The sequence below is a fragment of the Anolis carolinensis genome, unplaced genomic scaffold (genome assembly GCF_035594765.1).
Source record: "Anolis carolinensis isolate JA03-04 unplaced genomic scaffold, rAnoCar3.1.pri scaffold_12, whole genome shotgun sequence".
Taxonomy (NCBI): Eukaryota; Metazoa; Chordata; class Lepidosauria; order Squamata; family Dactyloidae; genus Anolis; species Anolis carolinensis.
Window position 1 is genome coordinate 11485791 of NW_026943823.1, and position 25018 is coordinate 11510808.

General features: G+C 40.6%; 1 protein-coding gene across 11 annotated transcripts in view; it reads right to left on the bottom strand.

Annotated features, from left to right (window-relative positions):
• The window catches only part of tenm1 (teneurin transmembrane protein 1), a 365598-nt gene that overhangs the window by 160207 nt on the left and 180373 nt on the right, over nucleotides 1-25018 (bottom strand). For all 11 annotated transcript variants that reach the window (XM_062963661.1, XM_062963659.1, XM_062963658.1 and 8 more), the window contains exon 4: nucleotides 584-824. In XM_062963661.1, the coding sequence (XP_062819731.1) occupies nucleotides 584-824 (241 nt within the window). The remainder of the gene's footprint in view (nucleotides 1-583; nucleotides 825-25018) is intronic.

Below are 25018 nucleotides of genomic sequence, written 5' to 3' on the forward strand. Positions count from 1 at the left end.
GCTGCCATAATGCCAACCTAGCTCTTCTAGAGAGGTTGAAGTTGACCCCAATACTGAACATGTTAAAACAATACTATTATTCCAACATGGTGGTTCCCAACCTTTGTTCCTCTGGGTATTTTGGATTTCAGCTCCCAGAATTCCTGATAGAACTGAAAGAGATTCCACATGACAGAAAGGAAGAACTTAATGATGGCAAGAAACATTGGATAGTGGGAAATGGAGTGGAGTGGAGTCTCCTTCTCTGGAGGTTTCTAAGCCAAGGCTGGATAGCTATCTATTGAGGGTGCTTTGATGCTTTGTTCCTTCCTGGCAGAATGAGGTTGGATTGAGTGGTCCTTGGGGGGTATCTTCAAACTCTTGGGTTCCATGAATCTCCATAACTGCATTTATTCTGCAATGTAGATCAGTATGGGAAAACTTGGGCCCTCCGGGTGTTTTGGACTTCAACTCCCACAATTCCTAACAGCCTACCGGCTGTTAGGAATTGTGAGAGTTGAAGTCCAAAACACCCGGAAGGTCCAAGTTTTCCCATGCTTGGTGTAGATGAACCCTTTGTTTTTGGGATTCTCTATGAACCTACCTGGTCTCCAGTGGGATATTACTGTTGAGGACCCAGCTGTTATGGAGATGCACTGAGTCCTGGGTGCTGGATGGTGGAGGGGGAGCAGCGGGGCTTGGTTGGCTGCGGGTGGTCAAGGATCGGCCCTGGAGAGAGTCGGTGGTTGAAAGTGGCTTCCGGCTACAGGTACACGCATGAGGCGGTGGTGGCGGCGGTGGCAGCGGCCGAAAGGTAAACTGGTTGCGTGGGCTTCCTGGAATATCTAAATCCATCGGGAGGCAGGGAGAAGGAAATGGAGAAATAAAGCAAAGAAGAGAGTTCTGGTTATTATTTGAGGCAACAGCAGAAGAGGCGAGTGTCTGCCTCTAATAGGATTACATACAATGTTCGGATCAATCTGTCACCGAAATGCAATTGTCACTTATGAGCTCACGTAAAGCACGCATGCAAAACAGAGAACATCCCCCGGCTTTGAATCTATATGCAAGCCACAGCGAGCACCACCAAGATAAAATAAATGAAGTGACTGATGCAATTTGTCATAAAGTTCTCTGTTTTCTTTCCCCCCTTTTTTTTGGAATAAAGACGAATCAATCACAGGCCGGGAGTGGGCTGCAGCTGAGATGCGCCTTGATTTCATCAATTGGAAATCCCATTTAGGAAAATGGCTGTGAAAGGAACAATCATTTTGCAAAAAAATACGCATCTTTTCACATTAAATCAGAATGGGAGCAACCACCCAATTCTCTCAAACTTTCTTTCAATATGAACTTCTTTGGTAACTAATCTGCTCCACGGAATGAGGGAATGAAGAACATTATGAATGCATTAAGGGAATTGGATATACGCAACTACACATTCGAGAAAAGAAAGTCTTATGTGAAAGAATCAATGATTGAGAGAAAGGAGAAGGATTCTGTGTGTAAGAACATAGTTAAGAGAGAACCTCTTAAACTAAGGTTTTCTCAATGCAAAAACCCATGCCATTTATGCAATAATGCACCATATATTTGGAGATTTCTCCCCAAACACTACTCCAACTTCTTCAAAATTAACTTTCTGTATTTAGCTTTGGACAGTTCAGGTTGAAAATCTCTTATCTGAAATGCACTGGTTCAGAAATGTTTGGAAGTTCATATTCTCCTCATATTTTTGGAATTCTTCTTTTTACATGTATGTACATAATGGCACTCCATGCAGTCATGCTGGCCACATGACCTTGGAGATGTCTACGGACAACGCCGGCTCTTCAGCTTAGAAATGGAGATGAGCACCAACCCCCAAAGTCGGACACGACTGGACTTAAATGTCAGGGGAAAACCTTTACCTACCTACATAATGAGATACCTGGGGATAAGACTCTAGTCTAAACACAAACTTCATTTATATTTCTTATAATAATACACTTTATTTATATTCTGTTCTATCTCCCTGCGGGGACTCAGAGCAGATTACAACATACACAGATAGGCAACCATTCAATGCTTTTTTGTGTCAGGAGTGACTTGAGCTTCTGGTGTGAGAGTATTGGCCATCAGTGAGGACGTTGCCCATGGGACGCCCGGATGTTTGATGTTTTACCATCTTGTGGGAGGCATCTCTCATGTCCCCTCATGGGGAGCTGGAGTTGACAGACGGGAGCTCACCCGCTCTCCCTGGATTCAAACTGTTGACCTTAATACAGTGGAAATAACAATGAAATACAAATACATTTATTTATTTATTTATTTGTTTATTTGTTTTATATACCGCCCTTCTCCCCCAGAGGGACCCAATGGCAAAATTAAAAGCCACATATAATACAAAATGTAGTAAAAACCAACAAGCGTAAAACACACTTAAAAACCAATATCATATCCAATTAAAACAGTAAAACATTGTGTGACCATTACAGCAGGGCAGTATACTTGAGCCAAAAGTCAGAGCCAGTCCATATTCAACTTCACATTAATTCAACGAGTACATCAGGTCTTATCAACCCATAACACCAATCTTACGGCAGCTGCACTGGTTACCAATTGAGCACCGGATCACTTTCAAAGTGATGGTGCTTACCTTCAAGGCCTTACATGGTCTAGGGCCGATGTACCTGAGGGACTGCCTCACTCCCTACAAACCCCAGAGATCCCTCCGTTCTGAGGACCAAGACCTACTGGAAGTTCCCAGTTTTAAGACTTTGCATCTAACTGTAACTAGACGCAGAGCCTTTTCAGTAGTGGCGCCATCGCTCTGGAACACCTTGCCACCTGAAGTTCGTGCCTTGCGGGACTTGTTGGCCTTCCGCAGGGCATGTAAGACACACCTGTTTCGACAGGCTTTTGAGTTCTGTTGTTGATGTTTTAAAAGGTGCTTTTAGGATGTTTTTTTAAGATGTTTTTAAAGATGTTTTTTAAAGATGTTTTTAAGATGTTTTTAAATTGTTGATTTTAGCCGGTTCTTGTAAGCCGCTCCGAGCCCTAGGGGAGTGGCGACATATAAGTTTGAAAAATAAATAAATAAATAAATATCCTAGAATGGGCCAAAAGCCTGGGGCCATATCCAGGTCTTCAGCTGCTTCCTAAAAGACATGAGTCCCTAATCTTCCTTGGCAAGGAGTTCCACAACTGTGAAGCCACCACCGAAAAAGCCCTGTCTCTCATCCCTGCCAACCGCACCTGTGATGGCGGCAGGACCGAGAACAAGGCCTCATTCAAAGATCTTAATCTGCGGGGTGGCTCATAGGGGGAGATAAGTTCGGAGAGGTAAGTTGGACCAGAGCCATTTAAGGTTTTGTAGGCCAAAGCCAGCACTTTAAATTGTGCCCAGAAGCTAATAGGCAGCCAGTGGAGCTGCTTCAACAGTGGAGTTGTATGTTCCCTGAATGGCGCTCCAGTTAGTAACCTGGCTGCAGAACGTTGGACTAGTTCCAGCTTCTGAACAGTCTTTGAAGGCAACCCCACATAGAGCGCATTGCAAAGTCCAAATGAGATGTAACAATAGCGTGGACCACCATGGCCAGCTCAGGCTTCCCAAGGTAAGGACACAGTTGGCGCACAAGTTTGAGTTGTGCGAAGGCCCCCCTTTCCACCACGAAAACATGGGGTTCCAGGCTCAGCTATGAGTCCAGGAGGACTCCCAAACTGCGAACCTGCACCTTTAGACTCATCCAGCACAGGCTGCAACCCTATGCCCTGTTCGGCCTTGCAATTGACCAGGAGGACCTCTGTCTTGTCTGGATTCAACTTCAATTTGTTCACCCCCATCCAGTCTGACACTGTAGCCGGTTCAGGATCTGGACGGCCTCCTTGGAAGCTGGAGAAAAGGAGTGATAGAGTTGGACATCATCCACGTACAGATGACACCGAACTCCAGAACTCCAGATGATCTCTCCCAGCGGCTTCATGTAGATGTTAAACAACAAAGGGGACAGTACAGAACCCTGTGGGACTCCACAAGACAATGGTTGTGGGGTCAAACAGCTGTCCTCTATCAACACCTTCTGGGTATGGTCCTCAAGGAAGGACTGGAGCCACTGCAAAGCAGTACCCCAAAGGCCCATTCCAGCGAGGCAATCCAGAAAGATACCGTGGTCTACGGTATCGAAGGCCGCTGAGAGAACCAGGAACACCAGCAGGGATACACTCCCCCGTCCAGCTCTCTGCGGACATCATCCACCAAGGAGACCAAGGCTATCTCAGTTCCATGCCCCGGTCTGAAGCCAGACTGTGCTAGATCCAGATAATCAGTTTCAACTAAGAATCCCTGGAGTTGCGAAGCACATAGAACAAAGGTAAAGGCTTCCCCTTTCATCTCCGGCTCTGTGGAGGCGGTGCTCAACTCTGGCCATGGGGAGGTGCTCTTGTTCCATTTCCAAGCTGAGGAGCCTGTTGTCCGTAGACACCTCCTGGTTGTGTTGCCGGCATGGTTGTCTTTATTACCTTCCTGCTGAAGTGGTACCTATTGATCTACTTTCATTTGCATGTTTTCAAACTGCTAGGTTGGCAGGAGCTAAGGGCTGACAGTGGGAGCTCACCCCGACCCACAGCTTTGAACTGCCAACCTTTAGGTCAGCAATTCAACAGTTCAACATTTTAACCCGCTGTGTCACTGTGGCTCCTATACACTTAACCTGAAAGTAATTGTATATAGTTAAAAGGCAAAGATTTCCCCCTGACATTAAGTCTAGTCATGTCTGACTCTGGGGGTTGGTGCTCATCACCATTTCTAAGCCGAAGAGCCGGCATTGTCCTTAGACACCTCCAAGGTCATGTAGCCGGCATGACTGCACAATTGCGCAGTTATTGTATATACAATATTTTAAATAATGTTGTGCATAAAACAAGGTATGTGTGCACTGAACCCTTGGAAAGCAATGGTGTCGCTATCTCAGGCACACATATGGACAAAACAGTTATAACATGTGTATATTATGATATAGTAGATCATAAGAACACAAAATTAAGAATTAAATATTCAACTCATAGGTGCTTCCTTCCTTCTTGTTGTTCTTGTTGTCTCTCTGAGGGCTTCTCATTTTATATCGTATTCATGAAAATGATGGGTAGACATTTTCGCATTGTTGTTAAATTAATTTCTCTTTGCTTTTGTAATTTTCCTGCCAGTGCTGCATAATCACGGGCCGCTAATTCAAATACCAATCCCTTTAATACATTATCTTTCTTCTTCTTCAACAGAAATACTAATTAAAAGAGAAAGTCCCTCCAGCTATTAATTAATTACTGTTCCTCACACCATTTGCAGCGTATTAAATGCAAAATTATTTGTAAACGCAGCTAAGTCTGTAATGGAATTATTTTCCTATCAGATTTGAAGAATTTAAGGATCACTACATCCCCGGCATCCACAAAACAAGGAAATAATCAAACTGTTTCATCATTTCCTGACAGAACTATAATGCTGCCACTATTGTTCAGCATCGAAGTTGCATATTTCAGAGAATATATTAAAAAGTGATGAACTTTACAAGTTTTGCATTTAATCAGTGGGGCTCTACAAGTATTCTGAATCATTTCTGCCAACAAATCTTTATTTTTTTTCTTTCCAAAGTATAAATGAATATCAATTATTCAATGAAGTAAAAAAAAAAAAAAGCAACATATCATGCAAGTGAAAGGATAGGAAATGAGTTTGTATTGTGTATCTCCTGCAATTACTTTGGTTTCATTCAAGCCTTACAAAAACCTCACTATACATTTAGTCATTTATTTAGGTAGAATAGGTTGACTTGTTCGACATTCGAGAGTAGAACAGGTCAGCCAGGAGTGCATCTACACTGTAGAAATTATGCAGTTTGACACCACTTTAGCTGCCATGAATCAATGCTATGACATCTCCAGAGATGGAGTTTTACAAGACCTTCTGCCTTCTCTGCTGGTGCCTCACAAACCTTCAAACTCCCAGAACGAATTGCATAAGAATCAACCATTATAGTTAAAGTAGAATCTGGATCAAAGCTGATCAAGCAGGCTTTCTACCTGGAAGGCAAATTAAAGATAACACAAGAATAATCTTGAATATAATTGAACACATTCAAAACGCAAAACTTAAAAAGGGGGCACTTTTATTATTGGATGCTGAAAAGGCCTTTGACCGACTAAACTGGAATTTCATCATTGAATTATTAAAGAACCTAAGATATGGGGAAACATTCATTAATGGAATACAAGCCATATACACAGAACAAAGAGCCAAAATTAAAATTAATGGAGATATGACTGAAATGTTTCCAATACAGAGAGGTGTGAGACAGGGATGCCCCCTCTCACCCTTATTATTCATACTCGCAATAAAAATCCTAGCAAGAAAACTACGTCAAGATGATGACCTAATTGGTATAAAAGTGAAAAACCAAAAATATAAAATAAAGTTATTTGCAGACGACATTATTTTAATGTCAGAAGATCCGCGGAAGGAATTTCCCAAAATGATATGCCTGGTCAAACAATTTGGATCAGTTGTGGGTCTTTCAATCAATCTACGCAAAACAAAAATATTAGCGACAAAGTTAAACAATAAAGTAAAAGAGGAATTAAGTCAAGAAACAGGAATTGAAATAGCTCTCCAAGCAAAATATTTAGGAATAAACATAACAATGAATAACAAAGATCTGTATAAAAATAATTATGAAAAAACCTGGAATAAAAAATAAAGTAGAATCATAATGCAATATTTGTGTAGTATGGGCCGTAGGTCCTGCCAACCTAGCAGTTCGAAAACATGCAAATGTGAGTAGATAAATAGGTACCGCTCCGGCGGGAAGGTAACGGCGCTCCATGCAGTCATGCTGGCCACATGACCTTGGAGGTGTCTACGGACAATGCCGGCTCTTTGGCTTAGAAATGGAGATGAGCACCAACCCCCAGAGACGGACACAACTGGACTTAACGTCAGGGGAAAACCTTTACCTTTTACCTATGGGCCGTAGGAATGCTCTGCAACGCTTCCTTCCAAGTGCCAATCCTGTTTAGTTCCCAAAATTAGTCAGGATCCGGTGCCTTTGGGATAGCTAAGTTATAAATACCTTCAATGCCCCCAAATATCTTCCATATAAAATTGAATTTATGCTTGCAACTACCGTATGTAGGTCTCTTCCCAATGCTCTTTAATATTTACATGAAGCCTCTGGGAGAGATCATCCATAGGCATGGGGAGGGGTGTTATCAGTATGCTGATGACACCCAAATATATTTCTCTGTGTCTTCAAAAACAGCTTCAGCTAAGGATAGTGTCTCCTCTAAATGAATGCTTGGAGGGCGTAATGGACTGGATGAGGGGAAAAAAATTGAAACTGAATCCAGACAAAACAGAGGTGGGGCCTATTCTTGGGATGGAGGTGTGCCCTGGGCAATGTCTTTGTAGACAGCCACTTCTCTTACACCAGAAGTGACTTGCTCAATGTAACTCCAGTATCTTAATTGTCATCAAAAAAATGAGAGAGCAGCTTATGGCCTTTTGCAGTGATTAGGAGGTGGCCAGGGGTGGGTGCACCCTTAAGACAATGATTTTTTTAAATTTTTAATTTTACATCACTTCTACCCTGCCCTTCTCACCCATCAGGGGACTCAGGGCGGCTTACAATATAAACATACACATAAAAAAACCCAGTTTACATCAGATTTAAAATCCATCAAGATTAAAAATTACAATAAAATTAAGAGTATACGTTAAAAATATCCATAATTATACATTTAAATATACATTTAAGGCACTTTTCATGTCCAGGTGGGGTCTGTCAGTAGGTCATATATTCATATCTCATTTTTGCTGCTACTCATGCTCAAATGCCTGGTCCCATAACCACGTTTGATGCCGCTTTCTTCTATCTACAGAATGACCCTCAACTTATCCACAAGTGATACAAAAATCAATAGTTTTGGTTGCCAGACTTGTCCTCGACTTATACATAAGGTCAATGTATACATGAGCATATATGGTAGCTTTGAAGCATCTGCCTTACTCCATCACATTTAGACTTTTCTATGTTGTCCGTAAGAGACAACATCTCTAGAAATCCATCAATATATAGTAAGCACTATCTCTGTGTTGGAGCCCTTAGTAGTGCAGCGGGTTAAACTGCTGAGATGCTGAATTTGCTGACTGAAAGGTCAGCAGTTCGAATCCAGGGAGCAGGGTGAGCTCCTGCTGGTAGCCCCAGCTTCTGTCTACCTAGCAGTTCGAAAACATGCAAATGTGAGTAGATCAATAGGTACCGCTCTGGTGGGAAGGTAACGGTGCTCCATGCAGTCATGCCAGTCCGGTTCTTCGGTTTAGAAATAGAGATGAGTATCAATCACCAGAGCCAGACACAACTAGACTTAAAGTCAGGGGAAAACCTTTATCTTTATCTATCTCTGTGTTAACATGTCGACCTATACACACATATATACGGTACTATGTTTTCATGCCTAGGCCCACAGTGGCACAAAATTTTCTGGCTCTGAAGAGCTTCTATTAGCAGAGCTGTTTGAGAAACAATTACAATCACAAGATATTAAGGACAAATAGTAGACATTGCTTCTATTCAGTGTCACACAACATCGTCGCAGTAACCAAATACGCAGTAGTGTCCAGGGAAGCAATCTTTTCCATACAAAGCTAGCCAAGAAAATATTTATAATGAGCATGCATCTATTAAAAAGAATCCTCAAGATGCTGTAATTATTATTCATTTCTACAATTGTGTCACCACGAAGCTTTATGATTCTATGGGGATTAAGTGTTTATGTATTGTGACAATTGCATTGACTATTAAAAAGCAATTTGGCTGACATCTTAGGTCTTTTGTTGCTGGTTTTAATTGGATTGTTCATCAAGCATCAACTCTCCCATCAACTGCAAAAAACTACAGGCCAACATCAGTTTATAGTAATGTCTGCTTAATGATTTTCTCTTGTTGGATGCCAATTTCTGGGGGATAGATGCACGCTTGGTTTCATGTAGAGATCTACAATTAGTTAAAAGGAGACCAAACAAAATGAATACATATTTCATGGAACACTACTAATAGTACAGAATGAGAACTGGAATAATATATGACTCCTTGGTTTACAAGCAATACTTTGAGAATGAGTTCAGATTGTGGCCACATATTCAAGAAGATGAGAGCTTTGATTGATAGTGAGTGTGCATCTACACTGTAGAATTAATGCAGATTCACACCACTTCAACAGCTATAGAATCATAGAGTTGGAAGAGACCTCATGGGCCATCCAGTCCAACTCCTTTCTGCCAAGAAGCAGGAAAATCGCATTCAAAGCACCCCCAACAGATGGCCATTCTGTCTCTGCTTAAAAGCCTCCAAAGAAGGAGCCTCCAACACACTCTGCAGCAGAGAGTTCCACTGCTGAACAGCTCTCACAGTGAGGAAATTCTTGCTAATGTTCAGGTGGAATCTCCTTTCCTGTAGTTTGGAGCCATTGTTCTGTGTCCTAGTCGTCATGGCAGCAGAACAGAAGCTTGCTCCCTCCTCCCTATGACTTCCCCTCACATATTTATACATGGCCTTCACCATGTCTCCTCTCAGCCTTCTCTTCTGCAGGCTAAACATGCCCAGCTCTTTAAGCCGCTCCTCATAGGGCTTGTTCTCCATACTCTTGATCATTTTAGTAGCCATCCTCTGGACACATTCCAGCTTGTCAATATCTCCCTTCAACTGCATTTCCCAGAAGTGGACACAGCTACGACTTAATGCTCTGGAATATGACGAGTTGTCATTTTGTGAGGCACCCACACTCTTTGGCAAAGAAGGGTAGAGACCTTGTAAAACTACAACTCCCATAATTTCATAACATTGAGCCATGCCAGATAAAGCATTTTCAAACTGCATTAATTCTACAGTGTAGATGCACTCTTTGCAGAAACTGGAAATTGGCAGAAATTAATGATCATCGTGAGTATGATCATTGCAAGGTTTCCAGTAGATGGGTCCTTTTTGTTAGTTACTGGAAGTAGTTTGCAAGCTTTCGAGAATTTCCAGCATACTTTCTCTATTTACTGTAAAATAACATTTCTGGATATTAAAAGCCACAAAGTGTCTCCTGGTGCTTTAAAAGCAGCAAACACATTATGGCATAAGCTCTCCCAGGTTTCATTAGGTCTACTTTATCAAAGTTTCTGCTATAACATGTATATTATTTAGAGACTATTTATTGCTGCATAATTGGGGGAGATAAAGCAGAGTATACATAACAACAACAACAACAACAACAACAACAACAACAAAAAAAAATAACTGGTTTACTCCATTGGAAATAATTGTCAATATATCCAAGCACTGGCTGGTTGGTCCCTTTATAGGTGAACTTTTTTTGAACAGTAATAACCAACACTAAAAAAAAACCTAAACTATGTAATTTTTAATGCTTTCTTGAGCCGTCAATGAACAGATTTGGATATTAAACAGTGATTGCAAAAACTCTTCCAGTAACACAAACATTCATATATATATTTTCTTGCCATACAGCATTCAGAATCTGATTGAGACTACAAATAAAGTTTTATGGGACATGAATCACACTGGGTTTGAATATCCTATATGGCAGTGTAGCTATATTTCTGATGGAAGGCTACAGTAGTTAATCATATTTTTTTTCCTCTGGAAATTTACTGTTTGGAGGCATATAAATGCATTTTATCCCTCGGAGGAAATAACTTTATCTGGAGATATTTCCGACAAAAAATCATAAAGCAGAAAATACACCATTTAAACTACCATATATGTAGTAAAGTTCCTCTCTGTCCATCAAATATTCAAAGAACGAGTGAGAACCAAAATGGAAAAACAGTAACAACAACAAAACAGGCTTATAGGCAACAACCATGATCCCATAGCATTGAGCCATGGTAGTTAAACTGGTATCAAACTACGGTGATTCTGTAGTGCAGTTGTGTCCTTAGTCAACATGTAGGTAAGTATAAGTGATCTGATGGATGTAGCTGGAGTAAAAATAGAATCAAAGCTAACTGCCATCGTCTTTTCCATTTCTGTCATGAAATTCTTCACTACTTTTCTTCTCGAAGGAGTCAATGAGTAATTTTAGTAATTTCCTTTCCTCTATGATCAGAATATGAATAATTTGGGATTTATTCTTGCATAGCAAACGCTGCTTTTTTGGAAAAATCAATCCAATAAGCCTTTATTGGCATATATAACAAGACAGTGTAAATTTGGTATGTATTATACAATAAAAAACTTCACAATTGTTTTGGAAAAACAATAATGTGCAAATTTTGTGTTGAATAAGTTTCAAACGGCAAAGACAGTCAGTCTGGAATTCTTCCCAAGAGGATTTCTCAAAATTTGAGAAACATATATCCTATCTATTTTTCAAATAGTCTTTCAATCCTTATTTATTTGATTCTAGCTATAGCTTCAATTACTGATTTAATGAGTAATAATTGTCTAAGGATTGCATTACAGTAGAGTCTCACTTATCCAACGTAAACGGGCCGGCAGAACGTTGGATAAGCGAATATGTTGGATAATAAGGAGAGATTAAGGAAAAGCCTATTAAACATTAAATTAGGTTATGATTTTACAAATTAAGCACCAAAATATCATGTTATACAACAAATTTGACAGAAAAAGTAGTTCAATACACAGTAATGCTATGTAGTAATTACTTTATTTACGAATTTAGCACCAAAATATCACCATATATTGAAAACCTTGACTACAAAAAGGTGTTGGATAATCCAGAATGTTGGATAAGCGAGTGTTGGATAAGTGAGACTCTACTGTAGTTTGAAAAATTCCATTGTTAGTTAGCCTTCTGTGCATGCTTGTAAAATACTGTAATTAGAACAGGGGGTGAGACAGTTCCTTCTCTGGCACAGCTGGACTGTCACCTGCTCTTGACCAATAGTAAACTATCTTGATATCAGCGTCTACTGCTGTCTGCTTTCTTCACCCAGATCCAAACAAATTTCCGCAACAATCAAGTTTAGCAGGAACTCTAATCATAATAATTAATTCAGTTCTTGAGACATTGTACAGATACCAAATGCATTATTATGTAGAATAAATTTCTATCCTGCTCCATGGATGTTGAAGAAAATGGCAAGATCAAAAGTTTGAAAATCAATACAGGATAATAACTGAAACTGAATTGTGACAATTCACCGAGAATGCGATGTGCCACCCTTCCAAGATATAAATGGGAGGAAAATAATGATGAATTTAGGCAACCGCTGAACACAAAATGTCATAAATTGTCAATTGCCGTACAGTAAATATCACTGAATATTATATTTCAGAAATCTTCAACTACTAAATGCCAGCCATCAAATACAGTACATATACAAAAAACATCAATGGTGAATGTAAAAAATTCCTTGGTAGTATATGCATAGCAATAATTTTTGGCAAATATCCAAAGTGCAGAGAGACCTACTTGGGAATTACTTATGACTGAAATTAACAAAAAAGGAAACTTGAAAGAGAAGGGCGGTAAAGTTGACTTAGCTCTGAATTAAGATATCCTTAAGAACTGGCCTTATTAAACCAGGTAAATTTGACTCTGGGGTCATTTAATATCCCTGCACTTGATATAACATGAAGAGTTCTGCTAGTTGATCCATGAAACTCATTATTGGGAGGTTCAGTTCACTCATCTTTCATCTATATAAGCCTGTTCTTTTTAAGGCTGCCGCTTTTTGGCTCCAACCCAGCAGGCAGTAGGCAGGGTTATGTTGAATAAATAAAAGGTTTAATGTAATTTAGTATGTTTACATATCTTTAATTTTATTGTAATAATCCTAAACCAATTAATTTCAATGCAATTCTCAGTCCACTCTCGCTCTGTTCAACCAAATGCTAATCCTACCGGTCTCTCATCCTCATCCCTGGCCCCATCTACCATATAATGACATGATTTGGCCAGTATAGACTTATAAAATGCGGTTTAACTGCATTACATGAGTCTACATTGATCATATAATGCTGTTTCATTACATGGCAGTATAGACAGGTTCCCCTCTTAGCACATCATTATCGTAGCAACTCCAAACCTCATTCTCTCCACCAATCGCCTTCCAGGAGGCCTTTCATACTATCAGTCAAAGAACTATGTCTCACTTTAATTGCCATGGCAATATCTCTAATATAATCCTTGGATTAGCAGTTCAGGGTGAGATTTGTTCTTGAGTCCATTTATTTTTGGCAGTCCATGGTATCTTCTCCAGCATAAATGAGTTGATTTTCTTCCTAGCAGCTTTCTTCACAATCCAGATTCCATAACCATGCATAAAAACATGAAATGTCATGGCATGGACATGCCTCCTGGCCTATTACTGTGTGTTCATAGTCTCTTTTAAAGTTCTGTAAACCATCTGTGGTCATTATTTGTGTTTTCATAATGCAAAATGGAATATATAATTGTGTCCCATGAAAGGACCAGCAGGAGTGAAGAGAAACAACTGGAAAAGCTGACACAATATGAGGATTTAAAGACTGAATTACAAAGACTCTGGCACAAGCCAGTCAAGATGGTCCCAGTGGTGATCAGCACACTGGGTGCAGTGTCTAAAGACCTTGGCCTGCACTTAAACATAATTGGCACTGACAAAATCCCCACCTGCCAGCTGCAGAAGGCCACCTGACTGGGATCTGCACGCATTATTCGCTGATATATCACACAGTCCTAGACACTTGGGAAGTGTCCAACGTGTGATCCAGTACAACAGCCAGCAGAGTGTCTCCTGTGGTCTCATCTTGTTGTGTTTCAAATAATAACAATAACAACAACAACAATAATAATAATTAAAAAATGAGAACGCAAAGATACTGTGGGACTTCCGAATCCAGACTGACAAAGTTCTGGAACACAACACACCAGACATCACAGTTGTGGAAAAGAAAAAGGTTTGGATCATTGATGTTGCCATCCCAGGTGACAGTCGCATTGACAAAAAACAACAGGAAAAACTCAGCTGTTATCAGTCTTTGAACTTCAAAGACTCTGGCAGAAACCAGTGCAGGTGGTCCCGGTGGTGACTGGCACATTGGGTGCCATGCCAAAAGATCTCAGCCGGCATTTGGAAACAAAAGACATTGACAAAATTGCGATCTGCCAACTGCAAAAGCCCACCCTGCTGAGGTCTGCACGCATCATCCGAAAATACATCACACAGTTCTAGACACTTGGGAAGTGTTTGACTTGTGATTTTGTGATACGAAATCCAGCATATCTATCTTGTTTGCTGTGTCATACAATACTACTACTACTACTACTACTACTACTACTAATAATAATACTTTATTTGTATTCCCTATCTTCCTGAGGCAACTCGGGGCAGATTCCAAACACAAACACAAAGGTAAACATTCAATGCCTAGAAACTACAAAACACAGATAAAGGTAAAGGCTTCCCATTCCGGCTCTGGGGGATGGTGTTCATCTCCATTTCTAAGCCAAAGAGGTTGCTCTGTCCATAGACACCTCTTAAGTCATGTGGTTGGCATGACTGCATGGAGTGCCATTTACCTTCTTGCTGAGGCAGTACCTATTGATCTACTCACATTTGCATGTTTTCAAATTGCTAGGTTTGCAGAAGCTAGGGCTAACAGTGGGAGCTCACTCCATCCTGCAGATTCGAACCGCCAACCTTCCGGTCAGCAGGTTCAGCAGCTCAGCGGTTTAACCCGTTGCACCACTGCGGCCCCCTTTCAAATGCACTCCTTCCAAAATTCTGCAGGACTCCTCCTGACCACTTTTACCATCTCATACTAGTACAGGAGAGTCTCACTTATCCAACATAAACGGGCCGGCAGAATGTTGGATAAGTGAATATGTTGGATAATAAGGAGGCATTAAGGAAAAGCCTATTAAACATCAAATTAGGTTATGATTTTACAAATGAAGCACCAAAACATCATGTTAGACAACAAATTTGGCAGAAAAAGTAGTTCAATACGCAGTAATGCTATGTAGTAATTACTGTATTTACGAATTTAGCACCAAAATATCACGATATATTGAAAACATTGATTACAAAAATGTGTTGGATAATCCAGAACGTTGGATAAGTGAGTGTTGGATAAGTGAGACTCTACTGTATAAAATATAAGAACACACAAACTGTTGCATTATAAGGAAGCAAAAACTGTGTAAAAAGAAAGTAAAGTTTTAAAATAGGTACTGAGACCCCGACCTTTCCTGATAATGTTCCACCTCTGAAAGAGGTTTAGAATCTTCCTTCTGAAAAAGGAAGTTGTTCCATTTAATTTTGTCTACCTGACTATCAGAAAATCAATGAAAAAGTGACAAGCCAAAGCTGCAGAATAGTGTTCCTTCAAAGACCACATAAGAAGAAAATGTTGCCTTGTTAACCTCTTGGAGCCCCCAGATGACGTAGTGGACTAAGTGACTTGAAGGTTGGGTTGCTGACCTGAAAGCGGCCAGGTTCGAATCCCACCTGGGGAGAGTGTGGATGAGCTCCCTATATTAGCTCCAGCTCCATGCGGGGACATGAGAGAAGCCTCCCACAAGGATGGTAAAAACATCAAAACATCCGGGCGTCCCCTGGGCAACGTCCTTGCAGACGGCCAATTCTCTCACTCCAGAAGCAACTCCGGTTGCTCCTGACACGGAAAAAAAAAAAAAAAAACAATACTCTGGACACAATGACCTGCCCTGGTTTGTAACACAAAAAGAGAGAAGAAAATCATTTTATTATGTAAGGTTAGGAAATTATATATTTTTTTCATGCTAAAAGCATAAATTACATCTCTGCAAAAAGAGATACTTTATCCAGACTTTGCTAACATTTGCATACATTTTTGAGGGCCTATTACTGTATTTTAACTATTATCCCGCACCAAACTCATCACTTACAATCATGTAGTTACTGATAATGGACCCCATTCAAAAATGACAAGAGGAAAGAATCAGATAATATCTCCAATTATAAGCCATCCAAAACCTGGCCACTTCAACCCAATTTCACTCTGTTGTGTTATTTTATTCCGTTTTGTTGCATTTTTCTTTTCCCAGCTGGCCCTGGTTGAATACAATTGTATCTCTTGCTGTTGAAGTGTGACATGATAAGACAAACGCAGAAATTCTAGACCTACCGAAATAATATGGAGTACTGTGTTCGGGAGTTGCCCCGGGTACAGCATGGGGGAATCCGTCTAGATCAGGCATGGTCAAACCTTGGCCCCCCTGGTGTTTTGGACTTCAACTCCCACAATTCCTGGCCTCAGGCCTTTTCCTTTCCCCCCTCAGCCGCTTAAGCGGCTGAGGGGGAAAAGGAAAAGGCCTGAGGCCAGGAATTGTGGGAGTTGAAGTCCAAAACACCAGGAGGGCCAAGGTTTGACCATGCCTGGTCTGGAACCAGGCTGAACCCATTGGTATCTAGAACCTTGGCAAAGCCTTGCAGGTGATGTTGCTTCTGGTAAGGTCACATATGACCAGCAGAAGCCACGTCACCAGCAAACTTCTGTTGGGGAGCTGCTTCTAGCTGTGGATTTGTTGACACGTAGACACTGGGTCAAACCAGATCTAGCTGGTCATGCCTCAAAAACACCAGGATCACCCTGAAGCTTCCTGGAATCTCCCGAGTAAAATGCACTCCCCTTGTACTGGATGAAGGGCTGGAAGCAGGGCTTTTGCTGCAAATCCAGCCGTAAGTCAAGTGGACTCCTTCAAGGTGAGTCCATGTTATTTGCCTTTGCCATTATAAAAATACCTTGAATTATTTGACCTAACTTTGAAGCATCTTCATTGACTGAAGAAACTTGGGGAGTCAAGGAAGGTCTTAATGCAAACAAATAGGACCAGTAGCAAGCAGAAATCATTCACCTAGCGAACCCAATTCTACATCCTTGTCCAGTGTCCGATTTTGACATACTGTGCCTGCTAACATGCCATTCTTCACTGAGTATAAGTAATGAAGATGACAGATTATTATTGTTGTTGTAGACAAGTTCTATTTGCACTTTTACTCTTAGCACACCACTGTGTTTGTATGGTATACTGTATATACTCGAGTATAACCCTAGTTTTTCAGCCCTTTTTTTAAGGCTGAAAAAGCCCCCCTCGGCTTATACTCGGGTGAGGGTCCTGGTTGGCTTATATTTGGGTCAGCTTATGCTCAAGAATATATGGTACATTTATTATTTTTCTCTATTATTATTGGTATTATTACATTTATTATTTTTCTCTATTATTGTTGCTACTATTACATTTATTTTACTTTATTTTTTACTATTATTATTATTATTATTATTATTATTATTATTATTAATACATTTATTATTTCACTCTGATCTTATTATTATTATTATTGCCTTTATTATTTTACTCTATTTATTACTACATGTATTATATATTATTATTATTATTATTATTATTATTATTATTATTATTATTATTATTACATGTATTATTTTACTCTATTATTATTAAAAGGATACATAAGCACATTTACATTGAAGAAGATGAGAATAATGATTTGATCAGAGTTGGACAGTCTTATCTTAAATTTGAGCTTTATGTAAATATTCAAAAACATTTAACCTACCGATGCCTCAATTAATGTAATTTTATTGGTATCTATTTTTATTTCTGAAATTTACCACCCTCGGCTTATACTGGAGTCAATGTTTTCCCAGTTTTTTGTGGTAAAATTAGGTGCCTCGGCTTATATTCGGGTCGGCTTATACTCCAGTATATACGGTACATGTTTTGGTTCCATTTCAGCCTGTCCCTTCTGAGGCCCCTTCTACACTGTCCTTATCCCAGGTTCTGATCCCAGGTTATCTGTTTATTCCAGATTATATGATAGTGGAGACTCATATAATCCAGTTCAACGCAGATAACCTGAGATCAGATCTGGGATAAGGACAGAAATGGAACCAAAACATGTATACCATAAAAGTATGCTAAGAGTGTGTCATAGCTTTCAGATCTCTTGGGGAGAAACTCATCCTGTAAAGCAGTACTACTCAAAGAAGGGATCCCTGGACCAGTGTTGGAGACTGAGCCATTGGTCTTGGTCCAAAGAGAATGGGCATAGACATAGTGCCAGTCCCTGGCAAATTGGTATTGATGACCCCTTGCATGAGAAACCCTGAGAAGTATTGCTTTAGAGAAGTGGTTTTCAACCTGGGGTCACCAGATGTTTTTGGCCTTCAACTCCCAGAAATCCTAACAGCTGGTAAACTGGCTGGGATTTCTGGGAGTTGTAGGCCAGAAACATCTGGGGGCCCTAGGTTGAGAACCACTGCTCTAGAGTTAATAGGATCTATTGACCTTCACCGAGGATCCAGCTGCTTCTGCTATGGCTGCTGCTATCTGACAAGATCTAAGGTGGCTTTCAATGGTGTAGAAGAATTTGACGATGCATAAAGGTTTGTGCACTGTCAAGACAGAGCATCTTCTTCTAGAACAGGTCCCCAAACTAAGGCACATGGGTCAAATACGGTCCTCCAAGGCCATTGAACTGACCCCCGTTCTAAACTTTAAACTTAGGATTGTTTTAAGTCTGAAACGACTAAAAGGCACACAGCAACAACAACAGCCCCAATTAACTTGACTATCAGTGTACATGGCAATGTAGATGGGGCCTCAGAAGGCATACTTATGCATCTAGAAACACAGCTGGTTGGAAACCTCTGAAGAACACAAGATTATATCACCCTTTTTGCACTGTAAGAATGAGTTTTCTTGATTCAGAAAAGGGGAAGACGACCTCAGCTCTAAGGTTGGGAAAACGGTGATTTACATTGCAACATGCCTACCTAAAAAACAGTATCTCATCGTAGGATCATGTAACAAGCTGTAATTCCTTGTTGCCATTTTAAATGCTTAAAGTACCTCCGGGCATGAGCACCCTGCCTTAGGGCTTGGCTTTGCTATCTAAACAATGAAATGTTTAAGTCACTAAGTATAATGAAAGATGCAAAGAGCTAGCATCAATTTTTAAAATTGTTTTTCTTTGCACAATATCTAGAGCCCGACGATGAGTGGAAGCCAGTGGGCTGTTTAAAACATTCCGGCTTGGTGTAATTAAAAGGAAGGAAAACAAAGGCATTTGGAGTGTCAATATAAGGGGCTATATTTGGTCTCCAAGTTGCACCATTACAGATCATCAGAAGATGATATTGAGACCATGGGGAGAAACATGATCAAATAGCTCTGTGGAACACCTTCCCTTATGGGACACGCCTATGTCTTTTTTGGGACACCTTCCATGGTGCAATCTGAAGGCAGCTTTAGATCCTTACTTTGTGTGGTTGTATATCATATTTTCTTACTCAATATAGACTATCACTGCAGTGACAGTAAAAACAGAATAACGGTCTGCCTCAGGGAAACGTGCTTGCTCTATCAATGTTTATCATTTACACAAATGATCAGTCACTGCCAGAAGGGACAGAGAATTTAATCTATGCTGATGATCTTGCCATCATTGCTCAAGCAGGGAGCTTTGAAATGCTTGAACAGATACTCACTGAAGCTTTAGGTGCTTTCACTGACTATTACAGGGAAAGCCAGCTGATTCCTAGTCCATCTAAAGTGCAGATGTGTACTTTTCACCTTAAGAACAGACAAGCATCTTGAGCTCTGACGATGACCTGGAAAGGAATCCCACTGGAGCATTGCAGCACACCAAAATATCTGGGAGTTACGCTCGACCATGCTCTGAGTTATAAGTGAGTTACCCCTTTTCTCAAATTTGTATTTTTAATGCTAACTACTTTACAAAAAAGTCTAGCATATCCCAGGTGGAGGAAGAGTTGAAAACCATCCCTCACAAGCTATCACTATGCCATTTTGAATCTGCTCTTGGTTCAGTAATTTGAAATGATAGCATAAGGCCCAAGAGGCAACACTGTGCAACCCAATTCATTCTACCCCTCACATATCAAAATCCCATTCCATGGCTCTCTTATATGAAATATAGCATTTTGGTTATGAACAGCAGCAGCAGAATCAAGAATGAGATTTGCTTTGGTCAGTGGCAATGGGTTCTTTTCATAGAAAAGAGATAAATATGATAGAAAATGTAGTGGGGAGAAAAAAATGCATTTTTCAACACAGAATTAATGTGCTGGACAATTCGGCTGCTCGGCTTCAAAGCTCAGGAGCAGCCTCCAAATCGCACTGTATGAGATGGGATTTGCTTCAAACACTTATTTCAGGGGTCAGGCAGCCATTCTGGGATTACTGGCCATGCTTGCTTACATAAATAATTCAAGCTAATGGCATGTATTAATGCGAAAAACATTATGAGCAAACACACACAAAAAAACATCCAAAGTGTGTTGGAGAACAATTGGAAGTGCCTAATTATCATCTCTCATAGGAATAACAAGACCTCTGTTTGATACAACTTTGCTCTTTCAAGGGCACTACTGCAGATAAAATGATAGAATTACGTGAAGGTCTTTGTACGAATAGTTGCATGAAATTTTTTTTATCTTAAATAAGAGGCTCTTTCTGGACATTACCTCAGTAAGGAGATTACAAAATCAGAAGAGCTTACTTCTGATTTTGAACACATTTGAGATTGCATTATGACCATCCTTTCATATATTCACTTATGGGAATGGGCTGGGAAAACATACCAGCTCTGGTTTTGCTGCATTTCTCAAAATCTCACCAGCATTCCTCATCCTATCTCACTTTCGCACAGCTTATATAGATATATATTTCTTCTTAGGAGCCTCTGGTGGTGCAGCGGATTAAACCGCTGAGCTGTTGAACATGCTGATTGAAAGGTCGGCAGTTCGAATCTGCGGAGTGGGCTGAGCTCCCGCCATTAGCCCCAGCTTTTGCCAACCTAGCAGTTCAAAATCACGCAAATGTGAGAGATGGAGACAATCAGAAGCAGGAACCATATTGCAATTGTCTCAACTTGACTCGCTAGTTGGGAAATGGATTGAAATGGCATCCTACTATATCCTAATCATTAGCTAAACAGACATCTATTTCTTAGTGTCTATGCTGCTTGGTAAAATAGGTTAGGGGTTTCTGACCAGGAAATCTTATTAAATAACTCATATATATCTAAATATAAAGTATGGTTGCTATATATACTCATGTAATGGGTCTAGAAATTTTAGTCAAAAATTCAGGCAGTAAACATGGATTGATGCATGGATGGAGCAATTTAAGAACTCATCATAGGCTATCATTAGCAGATGAGTATGAGTGCCTTCCAAGTGAAGGGTCTTGGCGGTGGGCCTGTAGGTGACTGCAGAGACCTATTCTTGATCCACATATTCTTTTGCTGTGAGGACATCGATTTCCAGATGGAAGGTGATCTCGACAAGCGTTGGCTGGTGGTCTTTGGCGACCCCTCTGACTGACCCCAAGGTTGGGAAACACTGGCTTAGACCATTTTAGGAGAACCTGGAAGAAGCACCAATTGCCCCTACTTGCTCCACCACGGTAATGCTTCTCATCTTTTCAAATGCCTAAGTGTGAAAATGGTGGTGGGCCCTCAGGTCCTGAGTCAAGACTGGTGACTTCTCCTTTCGATGGAATGACCATTGACTTATCCATGGGTCATATCAGGTCAGGTTGACAGTTCGAAGCCCGGGTCAGGGTGAGCTTCTGGCCTTTAGCCCAGCTTTCGCCTACCTAGCGATTCGAAAGCAAAATGTGAGTAGATAAATAGGTACTGCTCAAAAGCGGGGAGGTATTAAGGCACCCATAAGGAAATGCCAGAAAAATGCCAATGATTCGATCAAGGAGGAAATTAATGGCAGGGAGATGGAGCAACAGCAACCCTCTGTAGCCGGATCCAAGCACAAGCCTCCAAGATGCCGAAGATGGGAAAAGCCTATGTATACCTCTATCTATGTACAATTGTCTGTCTTGTCAGTGTATAAACGGCATTGAATGTTTGCCGCATATGTATGTTTTGTGATCTGCCCTGAGTCTCCTTCGGGGTGAGAAGGGCGGAATATAAATACTGTTAATAAATAAATAATAAATATCAGAATCCATAATTCTGGCTCATGAATGTGTCTTTCACTTACACATGTCAGCCTATAAACAAGTATTTATGGTATATCAAAATGTTCTCACATCCCAAAGTTTGGTAGATCACCCAGTTCCAACTTTCTATAAATATTGGTCCCATTCAGCAATAGCTATGCTGCCATGCGTGAAGAGATCTAAAGCTGTGCTACAAAATAGCTGAGCATCCTTTCCAGCTTATACTTTGGGTAGTTCAGCTTTTGTTTGTTCCGTACCTGAGCCTTATTATGGGTTGCTCAACCATTTCACCAGAGTTACAAGGTGGCAAGCAGCAGGCAGGCCAAAGAGATGAAAGTGCAGGCGCCCCATAATGTAGTCTAGTCACTTGTGTAAACTCACTTAAACATTAATACACTGCAGCACAGTTAATATGCCATTTTACTTTCACATTTCGGCTCTACTCCTTCAGCCTGCAGCGAACAAAGGCTGCATCTGATCTGCCGTTTTGGTTTCAAGGTGATTTAAATTCCTCCACTGGCAGATCAGAGAGATGACACCATAGAATATGGGCAAGAAAGATGAGCATTTGATTTTCCTTTCCACCCACAAAGTATTGGGAGAAGGAAAAGGTGGCCCTTTCATGTTAAATTGACGTCAAAAGGAAAGCTAAAGATGAGTGTAGTAAGACAAGCACAGAGGGGCAGAAATATATCACAGATTTACAGAAGTGCAAAGAACCCTTTCTGCTGAAAATCTCTAAAGGCCTCACTCTGTGTCAATAGCCAGCCTGTAGTAAGATGAGTCAAGTATATAAGAACATGGGGAGTTGAATCTCATAGACAAAGTACTGCCCTTATACAAAGCCAAACCCTATCTACTTCAGTACTTTCTACATTGGTCATATTCACAGTACAGTACTGATATAATTCTTCACTATCTTCATCAAAAAGGAAGTAAAGTATGACTTTTGTATATGTGGGATCAGTACACATAGTTTCATCTGCCTGCATCTGACAAAATGTGTTCCCTCTAGGAATTTGTTAGGTCCTCCAGAGTGACTCTATTCCAGCAGAAGTTGTTCATTACAATAGGGTTTGCTATTGTCCATGGTTTCCTTTTTCTATAGTAGTTTCAGGAATATATGCCACATGGATTCAGGGTTCATATTGTAATGAGTAGGGGAGCCCCTGGTGGTGCAGTGTGTTAAAGCTGAGCTGCTGAACTTGCAGACCGAAAGGTCGTAGGTTCGAATCCGGGGAGCGGAGTGAGCACGATGTTAGCCCCAGCTTCTGCCAACCTAGCAGTTCAAAAACATGTAAATGTGAGTAGATCAATAGGTATTCTGGGGGGAAGGTAACGGCGCTCCATGCAGTCATGCCAGCCACATGACCTTGGAGGTGTCTATGGACAATGCTGGCTCTTCGGCTTAGAAATGGAGATGAGCACCAACCCCTAGAATCGGACACGACTGGAATTAACGTCAGGGGAAAGCCTTTACCTTTACTATCTTCATCTAAAAGGAACTAAAATATGACTTTTGTATATGTGGGATCAGTCAGTACCCATAGTTTCACCTACCTGCATCTGACAAAATGTGTCCCCTCTAGGAATTTGTTAGGTCCTCTGGGGTGACTCTATTCCAGAAGAAGTTGTTCATTCCAATAGGGTTTGCTATTTTCCATGGTTTCCTTTTTCTATAGTAGTTTCAGGAATATATGCCCCGTGGATTCAGGGGTCATGCTGTAATGAGTAATGTTAGCCTATTCAAAATTTGCCTGTGCTAGCACAGCAGTTAAAACCGCTAGCTGCAGATAATCTGCTGACCGGAGGGTTAGCAATTCGAAGCCGCGAGTTGGGGTGAGCTCCCAGCTGTCAGTCCTAGCTTCTGCCTACCTGGCAGTTTGAAAGCATGCAACAAGAGTAGATAAATAGGTAATGCCTCAGCGAGGAGGTAAAATGGCACTCCATGCAGACATGCTGGCAATGATAGGAGAAAGTCTATGGACAACAGGCTCCTCATCATGGAAAAATGAAACAAGAGCACCTTCCCATGGCCGGAGCTGAGCATTGCCTCCAGAAGCTGGAGATGGAAAGGGGACGGCCTTTACATCTGTCTGTGTATTTTATGTCTTTGTTACTGTCTGAAAAGGCATTTAATGTTTGCTGTATACATCATGTAAACTGTAATCTGCTTTGAGTCCCTCCAGAGAGATAAAATGGAACATAAATAAAGTGCATCATTAATATTATAATTCCAGATTGTTTTGTGTAGTATTCACACACAGTCATTTTGTGTCAAAAAATGCATTTTCTGCACAGAAAAAGCTTTTTCAATGCAGAAAATTGTTTTTCTCTAGTCATTTCCTGCGCAGAAGATGCCGTTTCTACTATATAAGGATGCATACTGATCCTCCACATTTACGAGTTTGAATTTTTGTGGGTTTGCTTAATATGGAATCTAGGTCTTCCAGTGTGAGTCCAACGTCTGTCACAATTGCATTGGAAAACCTAAAGAGGTGTTCCCTCAGCTGATTTATTTTAATTCATGGTTTCCCACTTATGCAGCGATCCTGTGCTTCTAAACCCAGCAAATGTGGATCGCTGACTGTATTCACTTGCTGAAATACGTAATGACAAATTTCATTTCTATGTGTTTCCAGAAGCAAATAAGGGGCGAGAAATGTAGTAGTTAGGAAGTACATAAACCTTTGTGCAAACACTTTGCAAACTGTGGTCCTCTCCTCCCTGAAGTTTGGCCTGCAAAGAACTAAACCACAGTACAGTCAATAAGCTCCAGGGTTCAGATGACCTCCTTTTGGAGGAACTCCATGGTGCCTTTCCCTCCTGCTGCTAACTGTACAGAGATGCTTTTATATCAGGTAAAATATTAACATCAGCCATCATCATACATTTCACTGCTTTAAAGTACACGGTTCCAGTTAGCAGGCAGTTGCTATGGCTTAAATAATTGAAGTCTTTATGCAAAGATGTCCGTAAGGAAGGGTGCGTACCCATTCTTTGAACG